Below are 26251 nucleotides of genomic sequence, written 5' to 3' on the forward strand. Positions count from 1 at the left end.
CTTCTGCATCATCAGACGCCGTCCCGGAGATGGTGGTTTGACCGCCCGACCGCTGGAACGGAAGGTAGTTTTGCATGTTAACAACTTAACCGCTACGCACTGGTGTCTTTACTAACAACACTTGGCGCCAAGACTTTTTAGGTAGTTAGAAACTCGGGCGGGCACGTTTCATACGCAAAACACACCACGTTTCTCTCTACCAGGACACTCTGCGATAAGGGCTGCCACAAGTCTCTAACAGATACAGTGAGTGACCTGGGACGGACTTTGATGGACTCGCTTCCTAGTAGACTTAGAGGTATTTATCATTCGAAGAGTTGGGGATTTTTTCCCTTCGGAAGGCCAATCTGGTAAGAAGTGAGACTTCCCGGTGTAAGGCGATGGGCGTCGTTCGCACGTGTTATGTGTCGCTGCTTCGCCCGTTGATGGGATGCTTAAACGCTTTTTTTTTACGCTTTACCTGGAACCGCATATGGGACGAAGTGGCAAATGTACCTAATTGATGACTTTTGCATCACGTCTCTGTTTTTGCAACTACCTACTGGAGAGTGTCCAAGGTGCTGGATTCGGCTAAGCTGGAGGCAGACTGTGGCCATGGGATAATAGCTCGATAGGTAGGTATGTATTTCGTAGCGAGTCTAGACAGTAGGTAGATATAGGTATTTGCAGAGTGGAAGGAAGTTGAAATTGTGTTAAATTTTTGCTGACGTGGTTCTGTCTGTAACGACAGATGAAGAATGATGAACGTCAAATGATGTAGATATCCCGTTCGGGAACAGGCTTGAGCCCCTCCACAGACTCAAGACAGCCTACACGTTGATAGATGTCGCTCCCTGCCACGCAGTCATCCGACGTCTGACAGAGAAGAAGACATGAGAAAACTGGTTTGAATTCTTCGTAGATGATTTCCCCTGTAATTGGGAGGATAAATAGTCGAATATTCTCGGACAGCTCGTTCAGAGTTTGGAAGCTAATCGATCTTCGTACCGCACCGTCCACGATTCCCTCTTTTCTTTGGTCAAGCTGGCCCTGGGGATGCTCAAGATAGCTGACTGAATCTTTGCCATTCAGACGTTCATCGAAGGCGCCGGGACCGATTATCTTAGTGGCTGGCCCTTCATATCTTGGATGGCCAGGCCACTTGGGTGCCTGACTGCCCAGTAGCACTTCAACTAAACAGCCCTTCAAATGGATGACGCCTCCTTTTACCTCCCCAGCTTTATAACGCTCGGACTGATGGATGGTTTTTGCTGTAATGACCTTGCACATCGACCACGAGAGCAATAGGTTGCTATGTTGGGGGGGTGGGGGGCGAACAGGTCCTTCCAGCGAGATCCAGGACCAAGAAGGAGCGCGATATTCATCCGAGCGGTACGTTGGTTTTTCGTGAGTCGCCCGAAAGAGAAGATAATGAGGGAGTTCTTGGCGCCAGATGCCGGCCAGATAGTCATTGAGGTCATGTCCTTGATCTTGAGCGTATCGTTGAGCAATCCCGGAAAAGGCTATTAGCCTGTCTTTTGTCTTGGTGATATCGCAACTGGAATATCTGTGGATTTTTCCAAGCCAATCGCGTCGGTAGTCTCCCTCAAACCAGGTATGGCTAGTAATTGGCCCGCTTAGTGAAGACATACCTAACGATGCGTTATGGTTATCTCTTCGCTTGCACATGTTGTAATATTGTTGGCTCTCTTCCGTTTCCCATTCATAGTCCTCTGGACTCCATACGCCCGAAGGATGCGTCTCGCAAGCCCAGTGTTGTTGGCAATGCCACCACATCTGGGATCGAGCGAGGTCGATGCGGCGCCGAGCTAAGTTCGCCTCCTGGAATACCCAGGCCCGTGAGTGGAGAGGCGAGTGTACAATGTCTTCTTGCCTCAGGTCCACCCAACTTCTCGCAAACCAGAATCTCGATGGTCCATGCTTTTCCCCTCTTCTATTGGGAGTCTCACCTTCAAGGAGCAGGATACTTGTGGCATCTCTGTGTGTGAAATTGCTTTGTGAGCTGTCGGGCGCCGCGGTGGCACTCAAGTTGATAGAGCAATGCTCGAAGACGTCCTTCATCATGGCCGCCTCCTCAGCCCAATCCTTTTCGTCGTCTTGGATGACGCACAGCGAATCGATCCATATGTAAGAGAAACCAAGGGCCAAAGTGACAGAGATTCCTTCTCTGTAGGTCGTTGGCAACTCTGTGATGCTGATATGCTTGAGCAGGTCCACCATGTTGCTCTTCTGGAGTTTGAGTCGGCTTACAGTTCCCCAGCAGTGCGACAGAGCAACATATGGGTAGTGAGCATTGCAATCTTTTGTTTCCACTATCCTCGCAGAATACTCATTCTCTATGAGCAAGAGCCTCGTTGGACTAAACGAGGGACTTGAAGGGCGGCAGTAGGGGTGGTTGTTGTAACATTCTTTGAACCAATACTTCAGTAAACCAATCATGTCTGGTTCACGCTGTACAGAAGATGGTGTCGATCTTTGTTCATGATCATCAGTGACTTCTGTATTGAAAGTTCGCAAGTCAATTTGATTGCCTTTTTTCTGTCAACCCTTTTTTTTGTTATTATTTTGCTCGAGAGGGTACATGACTCACCATTTGCGATAGGCCGGAGATGAAAATGGAAAGGAAAGGAAATTGATCCCAAGAGTAACATGCTTCCTAGTTTTGGTAGCCACTTCTCCCTAATCTCGTCAAGAGCTTCAATAGCTTGCCTGAGTTTAGGCGAGTCATCCGTGAGACAGGTGGCTTCAACTGTAAGAGTCAAGTGAGAGCCGTTATAGTTAGTCCCTAAAGACACTGTAAAGTCAAACGGAAAGCCTTTGAAGGTCAAGTAGGATATATCCCTCCAATGGCAACTTTTTGTGATTGACTGGCATATATAGCATCCCTCGTCTGCCGCTTGAAGGAGGTTGTGTAGACTCGAGTGATGTGGACTCCCCCATTTGAACCCTTTCGGTTGCCAGTGGGGTACAAAGCGGTTGCAAACCGCGCATAGGTGGGTCGACATTATGACGTTTAGGCGGGACTTGTTCAAAGAAATGGAATGATAGTAATGGTAGGAATGTCACGGTGTTTTGCGTTGGAGGGAAGAAAGATGGAAGACATTGACGTGGCACGGCGGGAGTTTCGCCGGTTACCGCCTGGAGATTAGAGTGGAAAGAGTGAATTGGTGCCTTCCACTGCTACCCAACTGCCCGGGCGGAGAGAAAGTTGCTAGTACAAAAAACGCCCTACGATTCTTTTACCCACAAAAAGAGCTAAAACTCACCTCTGCCACTTCTCAATTTTCCTACTCAATACCTTTAAAAGTAGATGCACTTAAGAAGCAATGAGATAAATGGTTCTAGTTATTCCAATTGAGGTTGGTATTAAATTCGCCTTTTTTGTAATCGGGTGACTGGTGTCAAATATAGAGCGTAAAAATAGAATTCAGTTATAGTGAACTTACAGCGCATTACAGTGGGTAGAAATCGAGATGCTTACATGTAGAAGTGACTTTGGTACTTGAGATCTCGCGCTCGTCCTCAATGTACATTCTCAAACAAATTGTACCATGATTTCCCATTAGTTGTTTCTGTACCTAAATTTCAAAGTAATAGTTGCGATCGGACTACACAAGCAAAAAAGAGCTAAAGAAGTTCTGTTCAGGCCTTTTTTGGTGGTCAAAATTGTCTTGGAGCGTGTTTTTTTTTTTTTTGGATGCCTCTTTCAGTTGATTGAAACCAATCAGGAACGTCCAGTCATTACTGCCGGTCAGCGAGACTCGACCTTCGTTGCTGCAAATTGAAAAAGCAAAAGAGCATTCTCGTCGGTTTGACGGTAAACGGTCATAAACATGTTGACTCAGGTGACCATCTCCCAATGGCAAGACCCAAAAGTATCCAAACGCCGTCGCTATGCCCGTTGCCAGATATCAACCTATCGACAGAAGAATGCCGAGCCATGAAGGTATATCCACAACTCTTCAGCCTCACGGGTAACCAGCAAGGTTCTCCATAGCGGCAGTGCTGCTCAACCTCCCCGTCACAACCCCTCTCATCCTCAAAAGCACATTTGCGCCTTTACTCTTCCTTCCTTCCCCGTGCCTCAAGTACTCCTGAAACCAGCTTTCCTCCTCGCCCGTCAACGCCGCGCTAACGAGTTCCTTACCTCTCGCCCCCAGCTTCTCCGGCTGCTCCAGAATGGAAGCCACTAACCTTTCAAACAGCTGCTGGCGGGTCCACTCCGGATAGCGACGCGAGAAATCATGTGCTTCGGTGACGTTGGTACGAGCTAGGGCGCCAAAGAGCAACTCGAGAGCCTCGGATGAGGTGAATACAGGCTGGGCGGCGTGAAAGTAGGCGAGAGCTAGCGTGTAATCGCTCTGACTGGTGGAGCTGCGCTTGTTGACGAGCGGATGGCGGACGAGGGTGATGGTGATCTCGTCGGCGAATTCGGTGGGGAGCGATGGGTGGGTTAGGTTTTCGATTGCGTACTGTTTAGTAGCGTTTGTTAGCGTCTTGATGTCTAGTGAGCGACTTCCAGAACCAAACGGGCGGGCGCACCTTGAACTCCATGCGATCCATGTGCCACAGACCCCTCATAAGGATCTGGTACTTTTTCGGCAGTCCCGTCTCCTCAGCAAAGCTGTCCGCCCAATGTGAACGACCTGGATGGACGTCATCATGGTCGAGGAGGAGATAGTAAAGAACCGATATCTTTTGGATCGACGAGGCGCTGCTCTGGCAGATTTGTTGGTGGAGGGAGCGCAAGCCGTTCTCGCCTCTGGGCGGATATGCAGTGCCTAGTTACAGTGGTGATTAGCGATGAAGCGCGCTATAATGACAGGTCATGGATTGTTAGGGCGTTACTATTGGTAGTGTGGTGTTTACACTAGTGTACACTGACCTTGGCCGATGCTTAATTGACTTAGGACGCGATCCACAAACAGGACGCCGCCCAATGATTTGCGAAAAGTCTCGATGGCACTGGCTCCCTTGTGATCGTAGGGGTTTATGAATCCCGGGGAGGGAAACACGTTGTTGTATTCTGTATAATCGAGCATTGTGACGTTGAAGTTGGATTGTACAGTCGAAACGTCCAAGTGTCCTCACTGCAGCTGTTGAATGGAAAGGGAAAAAGGGAAAATCGAAGGGATGGATGAGTGCCGTCATGGCCTGGGATATGCAACGGCCATCGGGTCCGTCCCCTGCACCTGGAATGGAGCCTTCCCCGGATCTGTACCTGCGCTAGGTACCTCTAGCAAACCGCCCCGGCTTATCGATAAGGTAAGAAAGCCGTAAGCGCGATACTCGTTACACAGACTCCACTAACCTGCCACGCCTGCACCTAGTGATAGCGCGACACGGTGCGAGCGTTCCAACAGAGGGGTCGCCCGCTGCAGTGCACGAATTGCATTTGGCTGTGGCTGCTGTGGCTGATTGTTTACCAGTCACGGTATTGCAAGAACCGTCCGTCCAAAAACTGCCCTGAATGTCAACAATCTAACCGCGGCGGGGCAAGGAAGCTGCGACAGCACTCAAAGAGTTTCTGCGTGGGCGTCCCATTCCGTGTCTGTCGCAACAACTGCCCTGCGAAATGTGAATACCATTTTTCATCTTTACTTGTTATTACATAAACTTTCACTCCTTGGTTGTCTGATACCCGCATCTTGCAGCGCTTTCTATTCTGTTCTGTTCTGTTGTTTTCATCATCGAGTCGAGAATTTGCAAGCCGAAACCACCGACAGACACCAGCCATGTCGACGCGCCCATCGCGTCGGGCCGCCGCAACCAGGCGCGCCGCCATCATCGAAGAATCCTCATCGGACGACGACATCGCAAACACCACATCGAGAGGCGCCCAAGATGACGACGAGGAGGACGATTATACACCCGCGCCTGCTTCGGCAGCCCGCAAGACTACCCAGCGCACTACCAGAAGATCCACTGCTACGCCCGCTCCCAGGGCAGGAACACCAGCAACAGCAGCAGCACCATCATCATCGGCTGCACCGGCACCGGCACCAAAAGCTGCGCCGAAAAGGCGCGGACGACCTAAGAAGAATGCCGCGCCCAAACCCAGCAAAGAGCCCAGTGTCGAACCGAGTGTCGAAGCGAATATCGATCCCCAAGCCGAACCCGAAGCCCCAGCGCCCGCCGTCAAGCCAAAGGATGAGCCGATCGAGGAGGGTATCGACCCCAATGTGACTGTGGCGTCTGCCGTATCGCCCGCTACAACCGCCGTGATCGCGGAGCCAGAAGCACGGGATACGCAAGAAATTCAGTCACCCCCGCGGAAGCGTAGAACTCTTGTGCGGCGGCTCAGCAGATCGCCAGCAAAGATCATGCAGCAACAACTCGAGCTGCAACAACAACAAGCCAGCCGTCAAGGGACGCCAACACCAGGCTCTCCGTCAACTCAACGCGCCGATCGCCAACCTGCTCCTCTACAGGACATCACCCAGACCCTCATCAACCTACCACCTCCAGCGACCGCGGCATCAGAGGCCCTTGTCAACACACAGCCAACATCAACAGCAGATGAAACCGTCGTGGCGGCCCAGAAGCCCGTCAGGGCTATGGATACCATTTTGGAAAAGCCCATGGATATTGTGCTCAAGTCACGGACCATGGCTCTTCCCGTCGTCGACGATACCGGCCCGAAGCCCCGCATCGTCATCACCAACCTTGTGCTCATTAATTTCAAGAGTTACGCCGGTAGACAGGAGGTTGGCCCCTTCCATGCTTCGTTCTCCTCTGTCGTGGGTCCCAACGGTTCTGGCAAGTCCAATGTCATCGACTCGTTGCTGTTCGTCTTTGGTTTCCGTGCCAGCAAGATGCGACAAGGCAAGATCTCGGCCTTGATCCACAATTCGGCGCGGTTCCCGAATCTCGACTATTGTGAGGTGGAAGTGCATTTCCAGGAAGTCACGGACTTGGTAAGTCAAACATCGTTGTGAAGGGGGAGTTGTTGTGCTGACATTGATAGCCTGGCGGTGGTCACGAGGTTATCCCCGACTCAACCCTCGTCATCTCGCGCAAAGCCTTCAAGAACAACTCGAGCCAGTACTACATCAACGGCAAATCATCCAATTTTACCACCGTGACCACGCTACTCCGCGACCGTGGCGTCGATCTGGATCATAAGCGTTTCCTCATTCTCCAGGGCGAAGTCGAATCGATTGCCCAGATGAAGCCCAAAGCCGGCAACGAGCACGAAGATGGTTTGTTGGAATATCTAGAAGACATTATCGGCACTTCCAAATACAAGACACCAATTGAAGAGTCGGCCACCGAAGTCGAAACCCTCAACGAGATCTGCATGGAGAAGAGTGGTCGTGTCCAGCACGTGGAAAAGGAAAGAAACAGCCTCGAGGACAAGAAGAACAAGGCGCTGGCGTATGTTCGCGATGAAAACGAACTGGCGCTCAAACAGTCGGCTCTCTACCAGCTATACATCAGCGAATGCGACGACAATATTGCTGTTACGGAGGAGGCCATCGGTCAGATGCAGGCACAACTTGACGCCGAGCTCGAGAAGCACCACGGCAGCGAACAGCTCATCAAGCAGTTGGAAAAGGCCTATTCCAAGGGTAGCAAGGAATACGACGCTTGGGAGAAGCAGACACAGCAGCTGGTCAAGGAGATGAACAAGTTCGAGCAGGAACGCGTCAAATTCGAGGAGAAGCGGAAGTTCTTGACGGACAAGCGTAAGAAGCTTGAGAAGACGATCGCCAATGCCGAGAAGACGGCTGTTGAAGCCGAGGAGACCATCCAGAACTGCACCAAGGAGATTGAGCGTCGCCAAAAGGACATTGTCTTTTTGGAGAAGAAGGTCAAGGAAGAGGAGGCCGAGCTTGCGACGATACGTGAGAGCCTCAAGGGCAAGACGCAAAAGTACTCGGATCAGATCGCAGCAAAGCAAAAATCTCTCGAGCCTTGGAAGGACAAGATCAATCAGAAACAGTCTGCCATTGCCGTTGCGGAGAGTGAGCTGGCCATCCTCAGGGAAAAGGCCAATGCCGGGACTGTGGCTCTTGAGGAGATGGAGGCGAAAATTGTGGCCATCCAGGAAAGGCAAGCAGCCAAGGCGGAGGAGATGGAGCAGTGCAAAGCTGAGAGAGCGAACCTGATTAAGGAGGGCAAGAAGATCGAGGCTGAGCTTGCCAAGCTTGCGGAGGAGGAACCCAAGTACCGGCAACAGCTTTCGAATGCCCGCCAAAAGGCTGACGAGGCGCGGTCGAGCTTGTCTGCCACCCAAAACCGCGGCAATGTCTTGACTGCGCTTATGCGCATGAAGGAGTCGGGTCGTATCGATGGGTTCCATGGAAGACTTGGAAATCTCGGTGCCATCGACCAGAAGTACGACATTGCCATCTCTACAGCCTGTGGTGCTCTGGACAACTTTGTCACCGACACTGTTGAGGCCGGTCAGCAATGTATTGAATATCTCCGAAAAACCAACCTCGGCCGTGGCAACTTTATGTGCTTGGACAAGTTGCGAGTCCGCGACATGTCTCCTATCCAGACTCCCGAAAACGCCCCTCGCCTCTTTGACCTTGTCAAGCCCAAAGACGACAAGTTCCGACCTGCCTTCTACCATGCTCTCCAGGACACCTTGGTCGCCAAGGATCTCGCTCAGGCAAACCGTATTGCCTATGGCGCCAAGAGATGGCGAGTAGTGACCCTTGCTGGCGAGCTCATCGACAAGTCAGGTACCATGACCGGTGGTGGCACTACAGTCAAGCGGGGTCTGATGTCCTCCAAGCTTGTGGCTGACACCACCAAGGAGCAGGTTGACAAGCTTGAGGCGGACCGTGATACTTTGGAGCAGGCCTTCAACGAGTTCCAAGACCGCCAACGAGAACTCGAGTCCCGTCTGCGCCAGATTCAGTCCATGATTCCCCAGCTCGAGACCAAGATGCAGAAGATCAACCTCGAAGTTGAGAGCTCGGAGCGCAACCTTGCCGATGCCCAGCGCCGTATCAAGGAGCTCAGCAAAGAGCAACAGCCTTCCAAGACGGATGACAACCGCGTCGCCGCCCTTGAAAAGGAAATTGCCAAGCTCGAGGGCGAGGTCGAGAAGCTGCGCGAGGAGATGTCCTCCGTCGAGGACGAAATTAAGGCTCTTCAGGATAAGATCATGAAGGTGGGTGGTGAAAAGCTTCGCTCTCAAAAAGCCACTGTGGACTCGTTGAAGGCAGAGATCGCCACGCAAAACGAGGAAACCTCTGCCGCCGAGGTGAAGATGGCGAAAGCGGAGAAACAGAAGCACAAGCTAGAGAAGGACTTTAACAAGGCGTCCAAAGAGCTGCAGAATGCCATACAGGAGACCGAGGCTCTGGAAGAGGAGATTCAGAACCAGGGCGATACTGCCGAGAGTCTGACGACTCGCGTCGAGGAGGCCCAGGAGGCACTCAAGGAGAAGAAGAAAGAACTGGCAGCTATGAAGAAGGAGCTGGATGAGAAGACGGCCGAGCTCAACGAAACAAGGGCGGTGGAAATCGAGATGCGCAACAAGCTCGAGGAAAACCAAAAGATCTTGTCCGAGAACCAGAAGCGTCTGCGCTACTGGGAAGACAAGCTCTCCAAGCTCGCCCTCCAAGACATTGAAGACCTCGAGCGCGGCACCAGCGGCGACGCAGCAGCACCTCAACAACCTGCCGACCCAGATGCCATGGACGTCGACGACCCTGATTCCATCCTCCAAGCCCAACTCGAAGCCGAAGCCGCCGAGGCCGAAGAAGACGAGGAGGACGAGGAGGACGAGGAGGAAGAGGAGGAGGAAGACGAAGATCCAGAAGCCATGTCCCTCGACGAAGACGACGAGGAACCTCGCCAGCGCAAGACGAAAACTCCCAAGAAGCAAAAGCAAAAGCGCCGCCAACAAACTGGCAAAACCCCGCGCAAACCCCGCAACCCCCTCGAACTCCCCCGCTACACCCGCGATGAGCTAGCCGACATGTCCAAAGAGAAACTCAAAGGCGAGATCGCCGCGCTCGAAGAAAAGATCTCCAACGTGAACATTGACCTCTCCGTGCTCTCCGAATACCGTCGTCGCGTAGAAGAACACCTCGCGCGTTCTTCGGACTTGGCCTCAGCCGTCTCCCAGCGCGACGCCGCCAAGAAGCGTCTCGACGAGCTCCGTCGTTTGCGATTGGAAGGGTTCATGGAAGGGTTCTCGACCATCTCCCTAAGGCTGAAGGAGATGTACCAGATGATCACCATGGGCGGCAACGCGGAGCTGGAGCTGGTGGACAGTCTGGACCCCTTCTCGGAGGGGATCTTGTTCAGCGTGATGCCGCCCAAGAAGAGCTGGAAGAATATTTCCAATCTGAGTGGTGGTGAGAAGACGTTGAGTTCTCTGGCGCTGGTGTTTGCGTTGCATCATTACAAGCCGACGCCGCTTTATGTGATGGATGAGATTGATGCGGCGCTGGATTTCAGGAATGTGAGTATTTTTCCTATCCCCTTTCCCCCCTTTCCTTCCTTCCCCTTTTCCCTTTTCCCCTTTTTCCTTTTACCCCCTTTTCTCATTTTTTCTTGTTCTTTTTTTTTTTTAATTTTATGTTGCTCGCTCCGCTCGATCCAACCTCCCTCCCCCCCCCCCCCCCTCCTCCCCTCCCCCCTCCCTTTTTTTTCATTCCCCACTGACAAAGTGAAAAAGGTCTCCATCGTAGCCTCCTACATCAAAGAACGCACTAAAAACGCCCAGTTCATCGTCATCTCCCTGCGCAACAACATGTTTGAGCTTGCCGCCCGTTTGGTCGGCGTCTACAAGGTCAACCACATGACCAAGTCGGTCACAATCGAAAACCACGATTATATCCAGCGGGGTAAACATCAAAAGGAGGAAAAAGAACGGAGGGAGAGGGAGAGACGACAGAAGCAAGAAGAGGAGAGGGAAAGAAGGGAAAGGGAAGAAAGAGAGAGGGAAATGATGGGCCAACAGTCGGCTGCGGAGGTTACTGTTGCTAGTATTGAGGCTTAGGGTGGACTGTGAGAGTTGGGGGGGGAGGGATGATAGAAAGTGGGGCTGGTCGGCTGGCTAACTAGCTGGTAAATTCTGTTACATATAGGGGGTTCACTAGATTATGGTCTTTTGTTGTTGGGTGGATGGTTTCTGTGTTGTTTATTATGAGGAGTTATGAGTATGTTACGAAAGGAGAATCCAGGTTTACTTTTTACGTTGTCTTTGCTGCCCAATGAAAAGGACAAACTCATCTGCTCGGTTTAATCGATCTGTTAAGTTCCGACCGATGATCGAATGTACCATCTTGCCCAAGGCAATACGATTATTTTTTTCGAGATCATCAGATTACTTACTGATGAAGGCTTAGTAAGTAAAAAAACTGAAGTGCATACATATAACGTTGAGTGGTACCTGAGGACTGCTTTTTTAGTTATTACAACTACAACTGCAACTACAATCACAACTACAACTACAACTTCAACTTCAACTACAACTACAACTACAAGTATAAGTACATCCACACATCCATTGTTCCAAGGTTCCAAGACCACAGGTCCAGACAGCTAACAGTTCATGTAAGCAGGGGAACTACGCACAGCAACTGTACTTTCTTCCTCCTCACATTTACTCTTACTCTCATTCACGTTTACTCTTACTCTTGCTGTTTCTCTATCGCTCGCTCGTTTATTTGTTCTTCGCTGCTTCTTCTAGTCCCTTAACTCATTCCCATTCATCATTCTCCGTTCCATACACGCGATGCGATGCGATACGATACGAGCATTTGGTGGTACGCACGTACTTAGTTTGTACGTTGACGTTGAGTTAACTGTCCTTGCTGCGCGCTTCTCTCTGCTTCTTCTTCTTCTCTCTGCTTCTTCTCTCTCCGTAGTCTCTCCGCGTAGTAATTTTCCCTCCCTCCCTCCCTCCGTCTGTCCGCTGTCTGTGTGTCTGTCTATGATGTGCGTGCCTGGCTGGTTTGTTACCTAATGATATACCGACATCGAGCATCTTCCATCCATCCATCGAAAAGCCTTACAATGTGTAAAGTTCACAATAACGCGCGCAATTGGAGATAGAAATGGTTGAGGGATACCAATGGGAGGAGGAAAAAAAAAAACAAAGAGAAAACAAATCAAAGAAAAAAAAAAGAAAAAAAAAAAAAAAAGTCCAGCCAGCCAGCCCACCGGCACCCAATGCTCCAGCCAGCTTATACTCCATTCGTAACCATTATTTGTGTGAGTGTGAGTGTGCGTGTGTGAGTATAAACAGAACGCCAGAAACAACAGACAGATAGATAAAAATGAAAACGCAATGCCATTGGCCTTTTTGCCTCCTCTGTCCTTTCTCCTCTCTTTTTCCCATGTTGTACATCAACCGTAGTCCGGCACCCACTAACAATAGTCTCAAGCTCTTCCACTTCGAGTTCGCCGAGATTTCTAATCAATCATCATCGCCGTCGGTCCTCCAGCCGCAGCAGGTGGAGTCAATCCCAGCATATAAGGTCCTCCACCGGCTGCCACACTTGCCTTGGCCGCCGCCGTGATCTGCGCCAGCCGTTCCCTCTCTGCCTTCTCCTTATCCCTCTGCTCCTTCTCCAGTTTCGTGATTCTCGGCTTCCTCGTTCCATCTCCGCCGCCCCGACCACCTCGACTCCCCGGCCCACCGCCTCGTCCTCGTCCACTTGGTTTCTCCGACGCTGCGGTGTCCGCTCCATGTCCTGCTGCATTAGCACCACCGCGTGTTGTCCCACCTCGTCCGCCTCTGCTGCCTCTTCCTCCACCGCGTCCGCGACGAGCCGGGGGTGCCACTTCGGGCTTGGGAACCTCGGGAATCAGCGGGCCAGAGTACACAAAGAATCCATCCCTGGAAGCAGCCGCTTGCGCCTCCCAGAGCATCTCCGAGTCGTCGACAAAGTCATCATCGATATCGTATTCGTCCTCCTTGAAGTTCCTCTTCTTTCTCGCCGGTTTCGCTGGCGCCTCTGGGCCCGAGGCGACGCCATTTGTAGTGGGATTGAGACCGCCCATGCCGCCCATCTCAATGTTGCTGTTTTCCGCGTCGGATTGGATATCCTCGTCCATTTCCTCTCCAGACTCCCGCCCACTGGTGCCCACGGACTTTTCTAGTGCGGCAGTAGCGGCTGCGATGCGCGCTTTGCGCTCCCGGTTGGCTGCTTGTCGAGGGTGTAGAGCGTCCCAACCGTATTGCTCCTCGGCCATGCGCATGAAGTTGACGTACTTGTTTGTTTCACCATTCAGAGGAATGTGGATCTTGATTGAAGGTGCTTCGATTTCCTGACCGGGGTTAACCTTGCCAAAATCGAGGATGGACCGCTCGGTGCCGTGACCACCGACCGAGGGTAAGGGGGGGAGGAGGGCATCTTTAAGGCTGTTGCTGCCGCCACTGGGTTTGACAGCTTCTGAGGAGTGGTTGCTCCCGGTCTTGTTTCCGCGGGAATGGGTGCTTTCGCGTTCTTGTTGCACAAGAGCTGTGAGCTTCTTGTTGTTGGTAGGGGGAGCTGTTGTTGATGGAGCCGCTGTTGCTGCATTGGTAGCGGCTGCTGCTGAAGATGTCGGCGGAACTGTGGACATACTAGTGAACGAGTTCTTGGGAGGCGATGGTTTTCTCTGGGGGGCCGCCGCTGGTGCGGGAGGCGGCGGAGGGGCACGCCTGACTTCGATAATTTGCGGCTTGGCGATTTGTTGTGGCGTGGAGCGCACAGGGTTGGAGGAGGGAGGAGTGGCAGATGTTGATTCTTGGAGTCGCGACTTTGTGGCAGCGGTGTTGTAAGGCGTTTGGTGTGACGGGACAGGCGACATGATGTTGGGGGGAGCAGGAGGGTCGACCAAGCTCGCAATCGATGGCGAGGCGCTGGCTCGGTTGACAGGCTGTGAGGTGGGGGCGCGCGGAGAACCCATGATGGAGCCGGTGCCGAAAACGTCTCTGGACATCATGGTTTCTCGGACTGGGTCGTAACTGCCTCTTATAGGATCAAAGACTTGCCTGGAAGCGGTAGGCTGGGACTTGGGCGGTGGGTCCTCTTCGTTGAGCAGATGGCTCATGGACACGGGATGGGTCTCGCGCTTGGGTATCTTTGGCGGCCGTTGATCGGGGGGAAGTAGATGTAGGGGCATCAATGACCCTTTTGACCTTTGGGCGATACCATGATATTGATCGATCTCCATCGAAGTGTCATGGTCGGCGGCATCGGGGGCGTCGTCGGTCGCGGCGGCTTTCCTCTTTCTCACGATAGGAGGGGCATTGGGGTCTCTGGGCTTGCGCGGGCGGCGCGGCTTGGGCTGTTGCTCGGTGGCGGTCGAGTTCTCGTCGGCGGGATCTTTGGGTTTCGGTTTGCGGCCGGGCTTCTTGCGGGGCACACCGGCAGCGGTCAGGCGGACCTCGGGACCGTGCTGGGGTGGTTGTTGGGACTGCATGATGCTGAACTGGGCAGCGCTAGAACCGGGATCAACAACTATCTCATCCATGTCGGCGGTTTTTGCGCGATTCGATTGTATGGGACAGTGAAGAGGTACCGGATAGTTGGGGTGGTTTTGTGGCCGTTGGCCGTGGTGGCTGTACCGACGGGGGAACAGGTACCAGTCCTGTCCTGTCCTGTCCTGCTAATGGACGATACCGGGTACGCGGTCCAGTCCTCACTCAGAGTGTCTCGTGTCGCGTCGCGTCTGTCTCTTGGGTAGGTGGTGGGAACTGTGTGTGTGTGTGTGTGGTAAATGCAATCGATATGAGATTTGATGCTCGCGCCGTGGTACAGATGGATGCTAGGTAGCCAAGTGCCGATAGGTAATGATAGGAAGTGCCCTGTGACGGGAGCTGACAATCTGGGCCGGCCTGGCTTCGGTGTTCGGTGGGTTCCTCAACGAAAGTGCCCTGGCTTAGGTAGGTTGCTACACTTGGCTGGCCCTGCTGTGATGTGGTGTCCGGCTCCGGGGGAGAGGTGTGGGTGGGCGTATTATTAGCTGACAGCCGCCAATCGGTTCGCGCAGTGGGCCTGCCGGGAACAGCCAATGGATGGACTGCCAAGGAGTGCGTGGTTTGACCTTGGGGGGTCTGGGGGGTTCCTCTTGAGGTTTTTGGGGTTTCCCTTATTTGGGGCGGGCGGCGGGCGGGATGCACTGATGCACCACCACTTGGCTGAACTGGGCGGCGACTTCAGTTACTTAGCTCCAAGCCGTGGTAACGTGACCGGGCTGCTTCTTGGCAGACTTGCTGGTGCCGCTTGCTAACTCGCCGGCCTGTGTTGCGAAAAAGTGGGGATTTGCCGGTTGGGAATATCCTCAACTCGCAAGAGATGCTGCACCACCTGCCAGAACCTGGTGACAAGGTGGTCAAAAAATGCCCAGTTATGGACGAGCGGATGGGGGAAACGGGCAATCGCGCTGGACGCTTCGATGCGGCGGGATTTGCGAAAATGAAGAATCGACTTTTGAAATGCGCAACCCGACAAAAGAGAATGGTTGTGATGGATTTTGTCAATTGCAGTGCAAAAGTCGGTGGGTGTTTTGGTGAGAAAGAGAGAAGAGAAAGGGTGAGGATGGGCGGAGGTGGGAGGTTGTGCGAGGAAGGGGGAAATAGGAAAGGGAAAACACCGAGCGGGAATGGAGATGGATGGATGGATGGCTACGTGTTGAATGGACTGACTGGGAACGATTAATTATTTTGCAGCAGCGCCCAGCAGCTGGCCGGGCAGGTTAAAATGCAATGGGCATCGGCTCGCTCGCTCCCAATTGCATGCAAATGAACAACAAGTCAAGACAACCCAAAGGGAAAACCGGGGCCCCGACAATACCAAACGCAGTGGCCTGGATAGACTCGCTTTTTGGGCCATCAGGGCAAGCCAAGGCGAATCAGAAACATTGCTTTGGGTGAGGTGTGTGAGGTGGCCATGCCTCTCTCTCTCTCTCTCTATCTCAGACCTCATGACGGCAGCAGTAGGCCGGAAGAACCCAAAGAAGCACTGCAGAAACAACAACATTTGGGTGGGGGGCCGGGGTTTGAAGGAAAAGGCAAAAAGGCACAGACTCCAAGTGCTAGTGTACTTATCACTTAATGCCAAGCAGTTGGCAGCAGACATCGATCCATGTGCGGGTGGCTTGTGAGAGAGGGAAACGGGAAAATACAAGAAGCGAGTGCGAGCGATAGACAGGAATAAAAGGAAAATGCCAAGAAATGGTGGTATTTTGGACCAATGGGAATAGCAGAAAGGGCAGATGGAGAAACAAGGTTACACTCCCACGGCCCATCAATGGACGACCGACTGGACTGCAACACCTCGCAGGGGCCACAGGGCTTCTTTTGGGGTTCTTGGGAAAAAGTGACCTGTGTGAATGACCCGATCCGTTTGGGGTTCAAGTTGGAGGTGATGCATGACTCCACACGGCGCGCACCGCTGCACGGCTGACTAACCGGGCGAGCATGGGAAGAATAGGAGATGTCGATTCAACTTCAAAACTGGCGAGGTAGTAGAAATGAACCTTGCCTCATAGATGAGTTGCCCGCAGAGCTAAAGTGGTTTGAATTGTAAACTGCCGGTGTGATGTCAGGTTGACTTTGGGAATTCACCGTTCAGCGAGGAAACTGAAGCCGAGACTCAAAAGAGGACAACACAGTACGAACCAGACGAGGGTCCCCCGTGCTCCCCGTGCTAGCGCAACAAGATGCGATAAGAGGCGGAAAGCACACGGGCCACCTCCAAGATCTCAAACCCCTTGTCAGGTACGAGCGCTCGTACCGGTACGTACCGTGATTCCAGATTCTGGATGGATGCTGCGCGACATTTGGAGCCGCGCTTGTGCGACCCACTTGACTAGCGACACAATAACCGCGACGAAACTGAACTCTGCAGTGCAGTGGCCATTCCAAATTTCAGTTGCCGGTACGTCACACTCGTCAATGCGGCTGGTTCGGGCTGGTCAGCCACATACCTTCAGTTAGAAGTGAAAGTGATGCTGTCGCGGCTGCGGTATCCATTGTTGGGAGGACTTGAATTAAGAGTGTAGCTTGGGGCCGGGGAAAGGCACATTCTGCTTGCGTGGTAATACGTACCTATTGAATTACAACACCAGATTGCGGTTCCGATCTACGCTCTTTCTGCGTGCGTACAGCAGCCGGTGTGTTGATATGCCCTGGCCGCATTATCTTGGTGCAACGGCGAATGACAAGATCTCAGACACCCACTCACGCTCAGTAGGTAGGTATGTAACGCAACCACCAACCCGGCGAACACAAAGCACACGGCCGCCAAGATGCCATCAAGTGACTGACTGACAAAGAGAAAATCAGCATGAGCTCACTTGGCATAGTCGATGAACATGTTGGAAACAAGCTCATCTCATGCTGATCTCTTCCCTTGGAGACCATCGGACCAGCGGGCACAATGTGCATGTTGGTATTTCGGAATACGAAACGCGAAACAGACGACCAAAACGGGGCCAAATGAAACCCCAAGCCGCGCACGGTACGGTAATGCACTGTAAATACTAGCATGAATACTGTGTACTCCCCGTGTCTTGGATCGCCGCTAATGCAGTGCTGGCCTCGTTAAAGCCGGGATCCGCCGCTGACAATTCTTTTCCTTCGGCAGGCAAGGGAAGCCCCTCGTTGCATTTCTTTGAACTTTATGCCGGATGACCGAATCTGTATCAAAGAGAACCCACGGCTCCATCCACGGCTTTCTTTGAGCGCCGCATACATTATCCCCCATTATTCGCCATCACCATCGTCACCATTATCAACCAAACAACCCAACTCGTTCAGACCTGATTGAAAAACGCCGATAAAAAAAGATACAAGACACCTCGACACGGCCGCGACAGACCATAACGGCATCAACACAATGGACGGCACTCTCGAAATCCTCGATGTCAAGGAACGCAAAGTGGGCGAGGTCAAACCTCCCTCGTTCCCAACTCCGCCGCCTGCTTCCTCCGGGGGGTTTCCCGCTCCCAAGAAACGAGTGTCTGCCTTCAAAAAGCAGCGACAGCAACAAGCAGACCCATCGTCCTCGTCATCCCAAGCGACCACACCAGTACCATCACCAGCCATCCAGTTCACCAGCGGCGCGAGGCCCCAGATCGACGCGGACCCTATCAAATCCGAAAAGCAGAGGATTGACGAGGAGAACAACAAGCTCCTGAGCTCCATGTCGCCAGAAGAGATTGCCGAAGCCCAACGAGAGCTCTTCAGTGGCCTCGACCCCAAGCTTATCCAGATGCTTCTCCGACGAGCCAACGTCGAGGACGGCTCCAACAACAACGACCCCAAAGTCTGGGACATTCCCGAGAAACCGGCCGACGAGGAGCCAACAGAAAAGAAGGCCGACGTCGGTAGCGGTCCCACCATCTCCTACAAGAAGCCACCCTCCATCCAGACCTCGACCTCTAAAAGCGCATACGTACAAGACGAGGATGAGGAAATGACCGAAGAACAACCAAAGAAACCCAAAAAGACCGTCACCTTCAACGAAGACCTCGCCCCGGAACAGCCTCCCTCCGGCAGCTTCCCCATCCGATCCAAACAGCCACCCACGCCCTACCCCCAAAAGACCAGCTTCTCCGCCGAAGACCTTGCCATGCCCACCGCCGGCTCCTCCTCCGAACCACAAACTCCCACCACAACGCACCAATGCAACGACCCCTCCCACAACCACAGCGACGAAGAGCTCAAGGGCGTGCACTTCCCCGCCGCCCCCGCCCCTCCCGACCTCGACCCTTCAGACCCCGACTTCCTCGCCACCCTGCACCAAAAGTTCTTCCCTTCCTTACCCGCCGACCCCTCCAAACTCGCCTGGATGGCGCCCATCCCCACCGAAGACTCGCCCGCCGACCAGGAATCCCCTTACTACCCGGGCCAGACCTCGCTGCCCGTCTCGGCGCTCCGCTTCGACTTCAAGGGGCGACTGATCCCGCCCCGTCTGTCGCGCCAGATTCCCGTGTCCAAGGGCCTGCATCACCACGGCGAGGCGCCCGAGGCAGCCGGCTACACGATCCCCGAGCTGGCGAGGCTGGCGAGGAGTAGTGTGAATAGTCAGAGGTGCATTGCGTTTAGGACGCTGGGGAGGATGCTGTACCGTCTTGGAAAGGGGGAGTGGGGAACTGGAGCGGGCGGTAGGGATGGTGATGAGGATGATTTGGCGTTTGCGCTGTGGAGGTGTTTTCAGGAGGGAAGGGTGTTGGAGAGTATTGGGGAGGCGGCGGATGTGGAGGAGGGGGTGGGCAGTGTGAGTGTGAGGGCGTATGCTATTGAGGCCATGTGGTTGTTTGAGAAGGGTGGGTGGAAGGAGAAGTGGAGAGGTTTGTGAGGGGGTTTAGTGTGATGGGAGAAAAGAAGGAAAGAGAATGTGGATAAGAGTCGTGGAAAACTTGTGCCTTTGTGGTATAGTAGGAAATGGGCATGACATGGGATGGGATGGAACGGGACACTGACCGACTGACCGGCTGGCCGGCAAGGGATAGGGAAAAATGGAAATGGATCGATGGGGGCGGATCACTGATTTTTTTTTTTGGTTTTCATACCCTCTGGTGGTGTCAAATTGCAATTTTTCATACTTACTAACTGAAGTGGTCTGATATTGTATACAAAATAAATCGTCTTCTTTGGCCCGGTCGGTTGCAGCTTGCCTTACCTATGAAGCTCGGGGTTTCTTCCTGCATACCCGCACTTAGTATATGCACAAGAACTTCATGTCTCTCACTGTGCAGTATTCCTACAACATAATTTTCCACCAAATAACTGGACTATATCACATCGATCCTTAGATTCAAGATATCCTCAACTATAATTACTGGTTGACTCTCAATATATATCCCCGGTGGCCACCTACTCTCTAGAAAACCCAACCCTTTAGACAGAGAGTTCTCGCTTCGGTCGTCAAGACTTCAGATGGGTTATGATCAACCTGACAGAGATAGATATATTCGAACAACTCATAATATTTTTTTTCTTCCTTTTGTTACTCTATTCTCACTCTAAGTACTCTAGACCAGACTACTCCTCTTCCCACAGTGTCCTGCCTCCGTATCTCATACACTTCAATCATATTGCGCTATACGACCAGGCCAAGACTTGTACTTGACATTACTATATGCCTCTTGCCTAGCAGTCTAATCATGACAAAGATTCTGTTTGGTCTCCTTGGTTAGACTTGGTACCTTGAACTCACCGTGTTGCAAGTTGGATCTTTATTGATCTTTGGGGAGCACTGTAGCCTAGCTGGCCTCCTTTAATGGAGGTGTTTGGACTCTGACGAACGTTAGCTAGGTATGCTAGATACCTACCTACCTCCATGGTCATGGAAGAAGGTATGTAGAGAAGACATAAAGGGTCTATGTATTAGAAGGCGCGCGAAAAACCAGATGGAAATTACGTACTGTAAGAAGAGGAATATTCCAATATCACGTAACATTTCGTCTCATCTCATCTCAGTTGATCTCCTTGCATCGGGCATGGCCCGGCTCGAGGTGGTCCCCGTCAAGATGGACACAGGCACGCCAGACGGGATGAAATCGAGGAATCGAGAAAAGTACCGGATTACCAGAGCTTCAATTAAATTTGATCACTTTTCATTTCAGCAATCCGCTCATCACTTAGTACCTCTAGCCTTTTCATCCAAATCATGCCCATGCTTTCTACCACTCATATATTGAACCTGGATATCCAAAATCAAACAACCTCATCACCCATCTTCCTCACTGTCTTCTCGCCCAACACCCCTGAAGTCGTCAAAGCAGAAGAAGGCACAACCACCCCCTCCCCACTAATTTCCCCTTGTCCCTGTCCCTCACCCATCCTCGTCGTCGTCGTCTCCACCATCCCCCCTCTGTGGTCCTCCTCCGCTCTTCCAGGTGGTCCTTCCTCACTTTTTTCATCATCTTCTACAAGTCCACCACCACCACCCCTCCTTTCCCTCTCCCCCTTATCCCCTTTCATCCTCCTCCTATCCTCCCTCGCCTGCTCCTCCCTCATCATCCTAATCACCTTACTCCGCCCTCTAATTCTCTCTCCATACTGATAAAAGATAATCGGAATCGGAATCAACAACACCTCCAACACACCCAATATCGTGCCCGCAATCTGCGGCGTCAAATTCCGATACATTGCCGGTCCCGCCAGCGGCAACACGCCTCCGGCCACGGACCTTAGGAACGAATTCGCCGCTAGCGCCGACGCAGCATACAACCCGTACGCGCCCGCCAGGTAATTCGATCCGTAAATGAAACTAATGGTGTTGCCCATCCCGAAAGGAACGCCAAAAATGATGGGCACGATCCAGTGGATGGAGACGGGTAGACACGTCCAGCTGAAAGCCAGCTGACCAAAGGCAGTAAGGATCGCGCCGATAGTCATAATGTACGCTTGGGCTTCGGGCGCCGGACGACCTGTCTCGATATCGAACTTGGAGGTGCGTTTGTTGATGATGGATCGCCAAAAGGGCTCGAGAACAATGGAGGCGACGGTGCCGCACCCCATGCCCAAGAAGGCGAGACCGACTTGGCCTGTGGACCAGCCGCGGTGTTCCTTGAAGACGATGGGGTAGGCGACGAAGCAGAGGTACAAGATGGCGTAGACGAGGGAGATCCACGTGTTGAAGAACCAGAGGATGGGCTCGGTGGCGGCCAGGATAAAGGGGCGGCTGAGGTTGGTTTTGAGGAGTTGGAGGGTGGACACTTTTTGGTCGAAGCGCGACCAGTACCGGTCGTCGCCGGTGGAGTTGCGCAGACGGGCGGCTTTGGCGCGCAGGATGGCGGGCGCGTAGGTCTCGCGGATGGTGGCCATGAAGAGGATGGCGGCGCCGGAGAGGATGAGGACGATCCAGTTGGCCCAGCGGAAACCGAGGTATTGGTAGGCGAAACCGCCGATCAAAGGGCCGGTGACGGGGCCGTTGAGCGGGGCGATGGAGGTTACGGCCATGCAGAGGGCGAGGTAGTCGGGGTGGGCGATGTCGACTACGGTGGCGGGCGAGTTGGAGACCATTACTGCGCCGAAGAGAGCGCTGTTTGTATATCAGCCACTTGTTCACTCACTCACTGACTTCATCAACCAAACCACAACTCAACCAGAAATCAAAACAACAGAAAATGAGGAGGGGAAAAAACATACCCAAAAAACCTCACCACAATTATCTCCGCCAAACTACTCGGCATCGCACACGGCAAGATCAACAGCGCAAACACCCCCAAACTAATCAAGTAAATCGGCCTCCGCCCATACAACTCGCTCAGCGGCGCCAGCGCCAAACACCCAATCGCCAATCCAAACAGGTACGTCGTCAACCCCAGCGTTGCGACAGGTTGATTCGTCACATGATACTCCTTCATCAACCCGGGGACAATGGCCGTGTACGAGGAGGAATACAAAACCACCACCCACGTGCTGTACGAGCACGCAAAGATGGTCCAGCAGCGGTACCATAGCGGCCAGTTCTTGGGGTTTTCTGGGTCGTTGACTGCAAAAACGACTTCAAAGTCGGGCGGGCGCGAGGCAGAGGAGAAGGTGGATGTGCGGGTTTGCACGGTAGAGAGGCGGGTGGCGTTTTGGATGGAGGCGATTTCGTCTTGTTGGTGGTGGTGTTGTTGTTGTTGTTGCTGGTGGAGGGCTTCGAGGTGGCCTGAGGAGAGGGAGGTGCTGCTTGCGCTGACGCTGGGGCTGCCGTGGGACTTGGACGACGAGGAGGAGGCATGACGGTGTCGGGAGGGTTTGTCAACTGGTGGTTTGGAAAGGGAGGAGAGGTCGTCTGTGGATGAGAGGGGGTAATTTGATGCTGGACGGTTTTGTGGTGGTGGTGGTGGTGGTGTTGGCGGTGGTGGTGGTTGCTGTTGTTGTTGTTGAGACGTATCTTGTGTCTCAGGGTCAAGCATCTTGGCCATGATATCTCCTGTGGTGGTGGTGGTGGTCATGGTCGACGGCCCTGTTGTTGGTTGGTCCACCTTTGGACCAGTGTCTTGAACGGGTGAGGCAGAAGGGGTTGAGATGACGGGATTCTGTCTGTCGACTATGATCTCATGTTCTCTATCACGGGTTTTCTAAAAAGAAGGAAGAGAAAAACACAACAAAGAAACTTTTCTTGTGATGTTGGGGGGGAGGGGGAGGGGGAAGAGGCGGGCAATGGAGTGCCTAGATAAGAAGGAAGACTGAGCCAACGATGATGGAAAGCGACATGGCTCGCATCAATAGATGTAACAGAAGCTTACTATGTATGTAGGTACTAGTGTTTAGCTATCTTAGTTTCCATACAGGGGGCCCGTCATCAACCACACGTCCGTCATCTTGTCAACATCAATGTACGGAACACTTGTATGCAGTTCAACAAGGCAAGCTGCTGCAGGACTGCCTCTATCACTACCCGTGCATGCGACTGGTGGTATCACGGCAGCGGGAACGAATAGAAAGGGGGGAACGAGGACGGGGAAGCCTCGGCCAGCCGTTTGCGGGATTGAGAAGCGTCATCCACACCTTTCCCACTCGGGGAAGCGTCGAAGAAGCCCTTTACCTTGGGGAGTTCGGGTGGATTGCTGTTTTGGGCATGACACTCTTGAGTACTTATGTACTTGACTGTTATCGTCTCATACCAGACACTGTGAAATCACGGAGTTTATTTCTCCTGGGAGATGATCATTATCTGGTTTCTTTGAGTACAAGATACCGGAAATACTTTCCGTTTCTTTTGGTGTCTTGTCTGGTTATGCTGTCGGGCTCGAGGTTGACAAGACGGAAGGGAATGAGTGTCTGTTTGGGTCCCAGTGAGATCGACGAGAAGCGGCAGGGGACATGCAACCCACAAAACAGCGGGAGCGGAGAGCGGAGAGTTGAATGGATGTGCGGAGGTGTGGGTTCTTGCGTCCATCAGTGGGTACATTCCCCCGCTGCATGCCCCTGGGTAGGTAATGGAGCCCCGCTAGAAGTCCAGGCCAGGGGCAGCCGCTGCCCGATCACGGATGAAATGAACGCCAAGATAGGTGGTGATTGGCGATTCCTATTCCTTCTGAATGTCTTCGGCCTGACCTTTCGGCAACTTTACAGCTTACAGTGTCTGTAATCCTGAATGACTGCACGACAAAGAAATCGGAGGCTGTATAAATTAATACGAGTGGAAGACTAAGCAGAAGATTGCTCCAAGGGCAAAGGACACTAAATACTCCCGGGGTAATACCAACCAACAGCAACCTCGGCAACATACCTTTCTCTCTTCCCATTACCATTACCCAATTCTTCAGTATCAAAGGGCAGTCAATGCCTGTGCAATGATGCAGTGGCTTGGCTTTGTCGCACAACAGTCCCAAACAAATGGGTGTCATGACAGGCAGACCAACATCGCGGATACTGGAGTCGGCAATTGCACCGCATCCATCCCGCCCGTCAGCCTCAGCCCGTCAGATCCTTCTGCTTTCCTGACCGACGGCGCGGCGGGAAGAGTGAATCCCAACACGTCTTGGATCGATGGTTCCCGACATGGCTGACATGGAAGGCTTTAAATGCCAGATACGATGCCATGGAAACAATTCGATGCAATTGACGCAACGACGGTGAATTTCCACGTCAGTCACATTAAACCACATTGGACACCTGCAAGAGAGACAGACAGACATGTCTCAGGCGGCCGGCTTACTGTCCACTTGTCACGGCAAGGGATGCAATGAGTGTCGGCTGCGCTGCGATGTCGGTCTTCCTGTTTCTTTTTACACCATGAAAAGAAACCCCCCATTTTGACATCAGCCAAAGCATATCTACGCATGCACATTGATGCTTTTTGCGCACTGCAAAGAACACGGGATTTCGTACGGTCATGCGACGGAAGAAGCATCATGATGTAAACAATATACCTAGGTACATTACCCTAACCCTCATATTTACCTACCCTTACCTTACATACACCCACCAACCACCACCCGGTGCAAGTCCCAAGTGTAACACAACGAACCAAAACGGTACACTCAGCGTAACACGGCGGGTTTACGCGACTGCGAGGTGGGTGAGTCCGTGAGAGGCCGGTTGGTAAAAGGATTGAAGGATCCAGATATTTGATGCCCGTGTTCAGCAGGCCGATTGACGCCTAGATCTATTTCAATCAAAAAAAGGCCTTCTCAAGGCTCCATAGCATCGGTATATCGAGATGAGATGGATGGATCTCCATCGGATCTTAAAAAGTCGGCCGGCATGGATGTCAAAAGAAAGGAAACCGCTGTACGTCGGTCAAATCATCTACCGTTGCATCCTCATCTGGACAATTCATGATAGACAGTCCTAGCTCGTCACTAATACACAAGAACCAGCTTAAAGGTGCGCATGAACGAGACCAATTCGCCTACCAGTATTCTACGTAGTATCCTGATCGATGGGACCGGGACAGACCAACAGACAAAGATGAGAAAAAAACATGATTGTTTCTCCACGAATTGGGACGTTTAGCAACTGGGGTCAAGGTCGCTTGGATGGGACGTTGACTTTCTTGGGCTGTTACATTGAAGTTTGAAATCATGAGAGTTGCGGGGTAAAAGCAAGATGAAGATGGAAGCGAGAAAAGTCATAAAAACAACGGGGTATCTCGTTCAATTTTTCTTTCATGAGAGATCAGTAATCGCTGGTCTCACTCATCTTGATCAGGGACTGAGAGAAGGTTGACAATGCATCATCGCAACCGCCTTCTTCTGAGCTTGCTCTCAGTCGTCCTGGGGCTAGCCACATTCACAGCCCTCGCTGCACTACAAATTGTTCCCGGAGGGACTTGGACAGCCGTAAGTACCTACCGAAACCCCATATTCTCCTCTTCCTACAAGTAGTTCTTTTCAATATATATATATATATGTACTAACCGAAAATTGAAGTCCAATGGCGAGCACCTCAACGCGCACGGCGCCGGCGTCATCCAGGTCAACAACACCTTCTACCTCATCGGCGAAGACAAATCCCAAGGTTCCTCCTTCTTTGCCGTCAACTGTTATTCGTCTGTCGACCTCGTCCAATGGACGTACGAGGGCGCTTTACTTTCGCGGACATCATCATCATCAGGCGACGACAACGACGACCTCGGACCGAACAGAATCATTGAACGACCCAAAGTCATTTACAACGATCTCACAAAAAAATATGTCATGTGGATGCATGTCGACAGCAGTAACTACGGAGACGCCAAAGTGGGCGTGGCGACGAGCGATACCGTGTGCGGGAAGCCGTATGAGTACCATGGAAGTTTTAGGCCGTTGGGGATGGAGTCGAGGGATATAGGGCTGTTTAAAGATGATGATGATGGGAGGGCGTATTTGTTGACGGAGGATGTACGTTCATTCC

General features: G+C 52.5%; 6 protein-coding genes across 6 annotated transcripts in view; 2 read left to right on the forward strand and 4 right to left on the reverse strand.

Annotated features, from left to right (window-relative positions):
* Positions 1 to 1702: 1702 nt before the first annotated feature.
* On the reverse strand, positions 1703 to 2541 carry NEUTE1DRAFT_47962 (uncharacterized protein; the record flags this gene model as incomplete). Its single annotated transcript, XM_009854518.1, has 2 exons — positions 1703 to 1821; positions 1950 to 2541. Coding segments are annotated over 2 exons (711 nt in total), but the record flags the coding sequence as incomplete, so codon positions are not given.
* A 1261-nt stretch (positions 2542 to 3802) lies between these two features.
* NEUTE1DRAFT_130958 (uncharacterized protein) lies at positions 3803 to 5042 on the reverse strand (the record flags this gene model as incomplete). Its single annotated transcript, XM_009854647.1, has 3 exons — positions 3803 to 4472; positions 4543 to 4781; positions 4886 to 5042. 3 exons carry the CDS (start codon positions 5040 to 5042, stop codon positions 3969 to 3971), a joined length of 900 nt encoding a protein of 299 aa, XP_009852949.1.
* A 7345-nt stretch (positions 5043 to 12387) lies between these two features.
* NEUTE1DRAFT_123605 (uncharacterized protein) lies at positions 12388 to 14436 on the reverse strand (the record flags this gene model as incomplete). The annotated part of the gene is made up of 2 exons (XM_009854648.1): positions 12388 to 13532; positions 13620 to 14436. The coding sequence occupies 2 exons, from the start codon at positions 14434 to 14436 to the stop codon at positions 12388 to 12390; spliced, it is 1962 nt and encodes a 653-aa protein (XP_009852950.1).
* Positions 14437 to 17804: 3368 nt separating this feature from the next.
* On the forward strand, positions 17805 to 19268 carry NEUTE1DRAFT_111647 (uncharacterized protein; the record flags this gene model as incomplete). Its single annotated transcript, XM_009854649.1, has 1 exon — positions 17805 to 19268. One exon carries the CDS (start codon positions 17805 to 17807, stop codon positions 19266 to 19268), a length of 1464 nt encoding a protein of 487 aa, XP_009852951.1.
* Positions 19269 to 20492: 1224 nt separating this feature from the next.
* Positions 20493 to 22936, reverse strand: NEUTE1DRAFT_66475 (uncharacterized protein; the record flags this gene model as incomplete). Its single annotated transcript, XM_009854650.1, has 2 exons — positions 20493 to 21959; positions 22067 to 22936. 2 exons carry the CDS (start codon positions 22861 to 22863, stop codon positions 20630 to 20632), a joined length of 2127 nt encoding a protein of 708 aa, XP_009852952.1.
* Positions 22937 to 25551: 2615 nt separating this feature from the next.
* Positions 25552 to 26251, forward strand: part of NEUTE1DRAFT_123607 (uncharacterized protein) — a gene marked incomplete at both ends in the record, with an annotated part of 2627 nt that continues 1927 nt past the window's right edge. Inside the window, 2 exons of the mRNA XM_009854651.1 lie at positions 25552 to 25698; positions 25789 to 26238. Of these exons, the coding sequence (XP_009852953.1) occupies positions 25588 to 25698; positions 25789 to 26238 (561 nt within the window). The remainder of the gene's footprint in view (positions 25699 to 25788; positions 26239 to 26251) is intronic.

Source organism: Neurospora tetrasperma, assembly GCF_000213175.1.
Source record: "Neurospora tetrasperma FGSC 2508 unplaced genomic scaffold NEUTE1scaffold_5, whole genome shotgun sequence".
NCBI classification, from domain to species: Eukaryota; Fungi; Ascomycota; class Sordariomycetes; order Sordariales; family Sordariaceae; genus Neurospora; species Neurospora tetrasperma.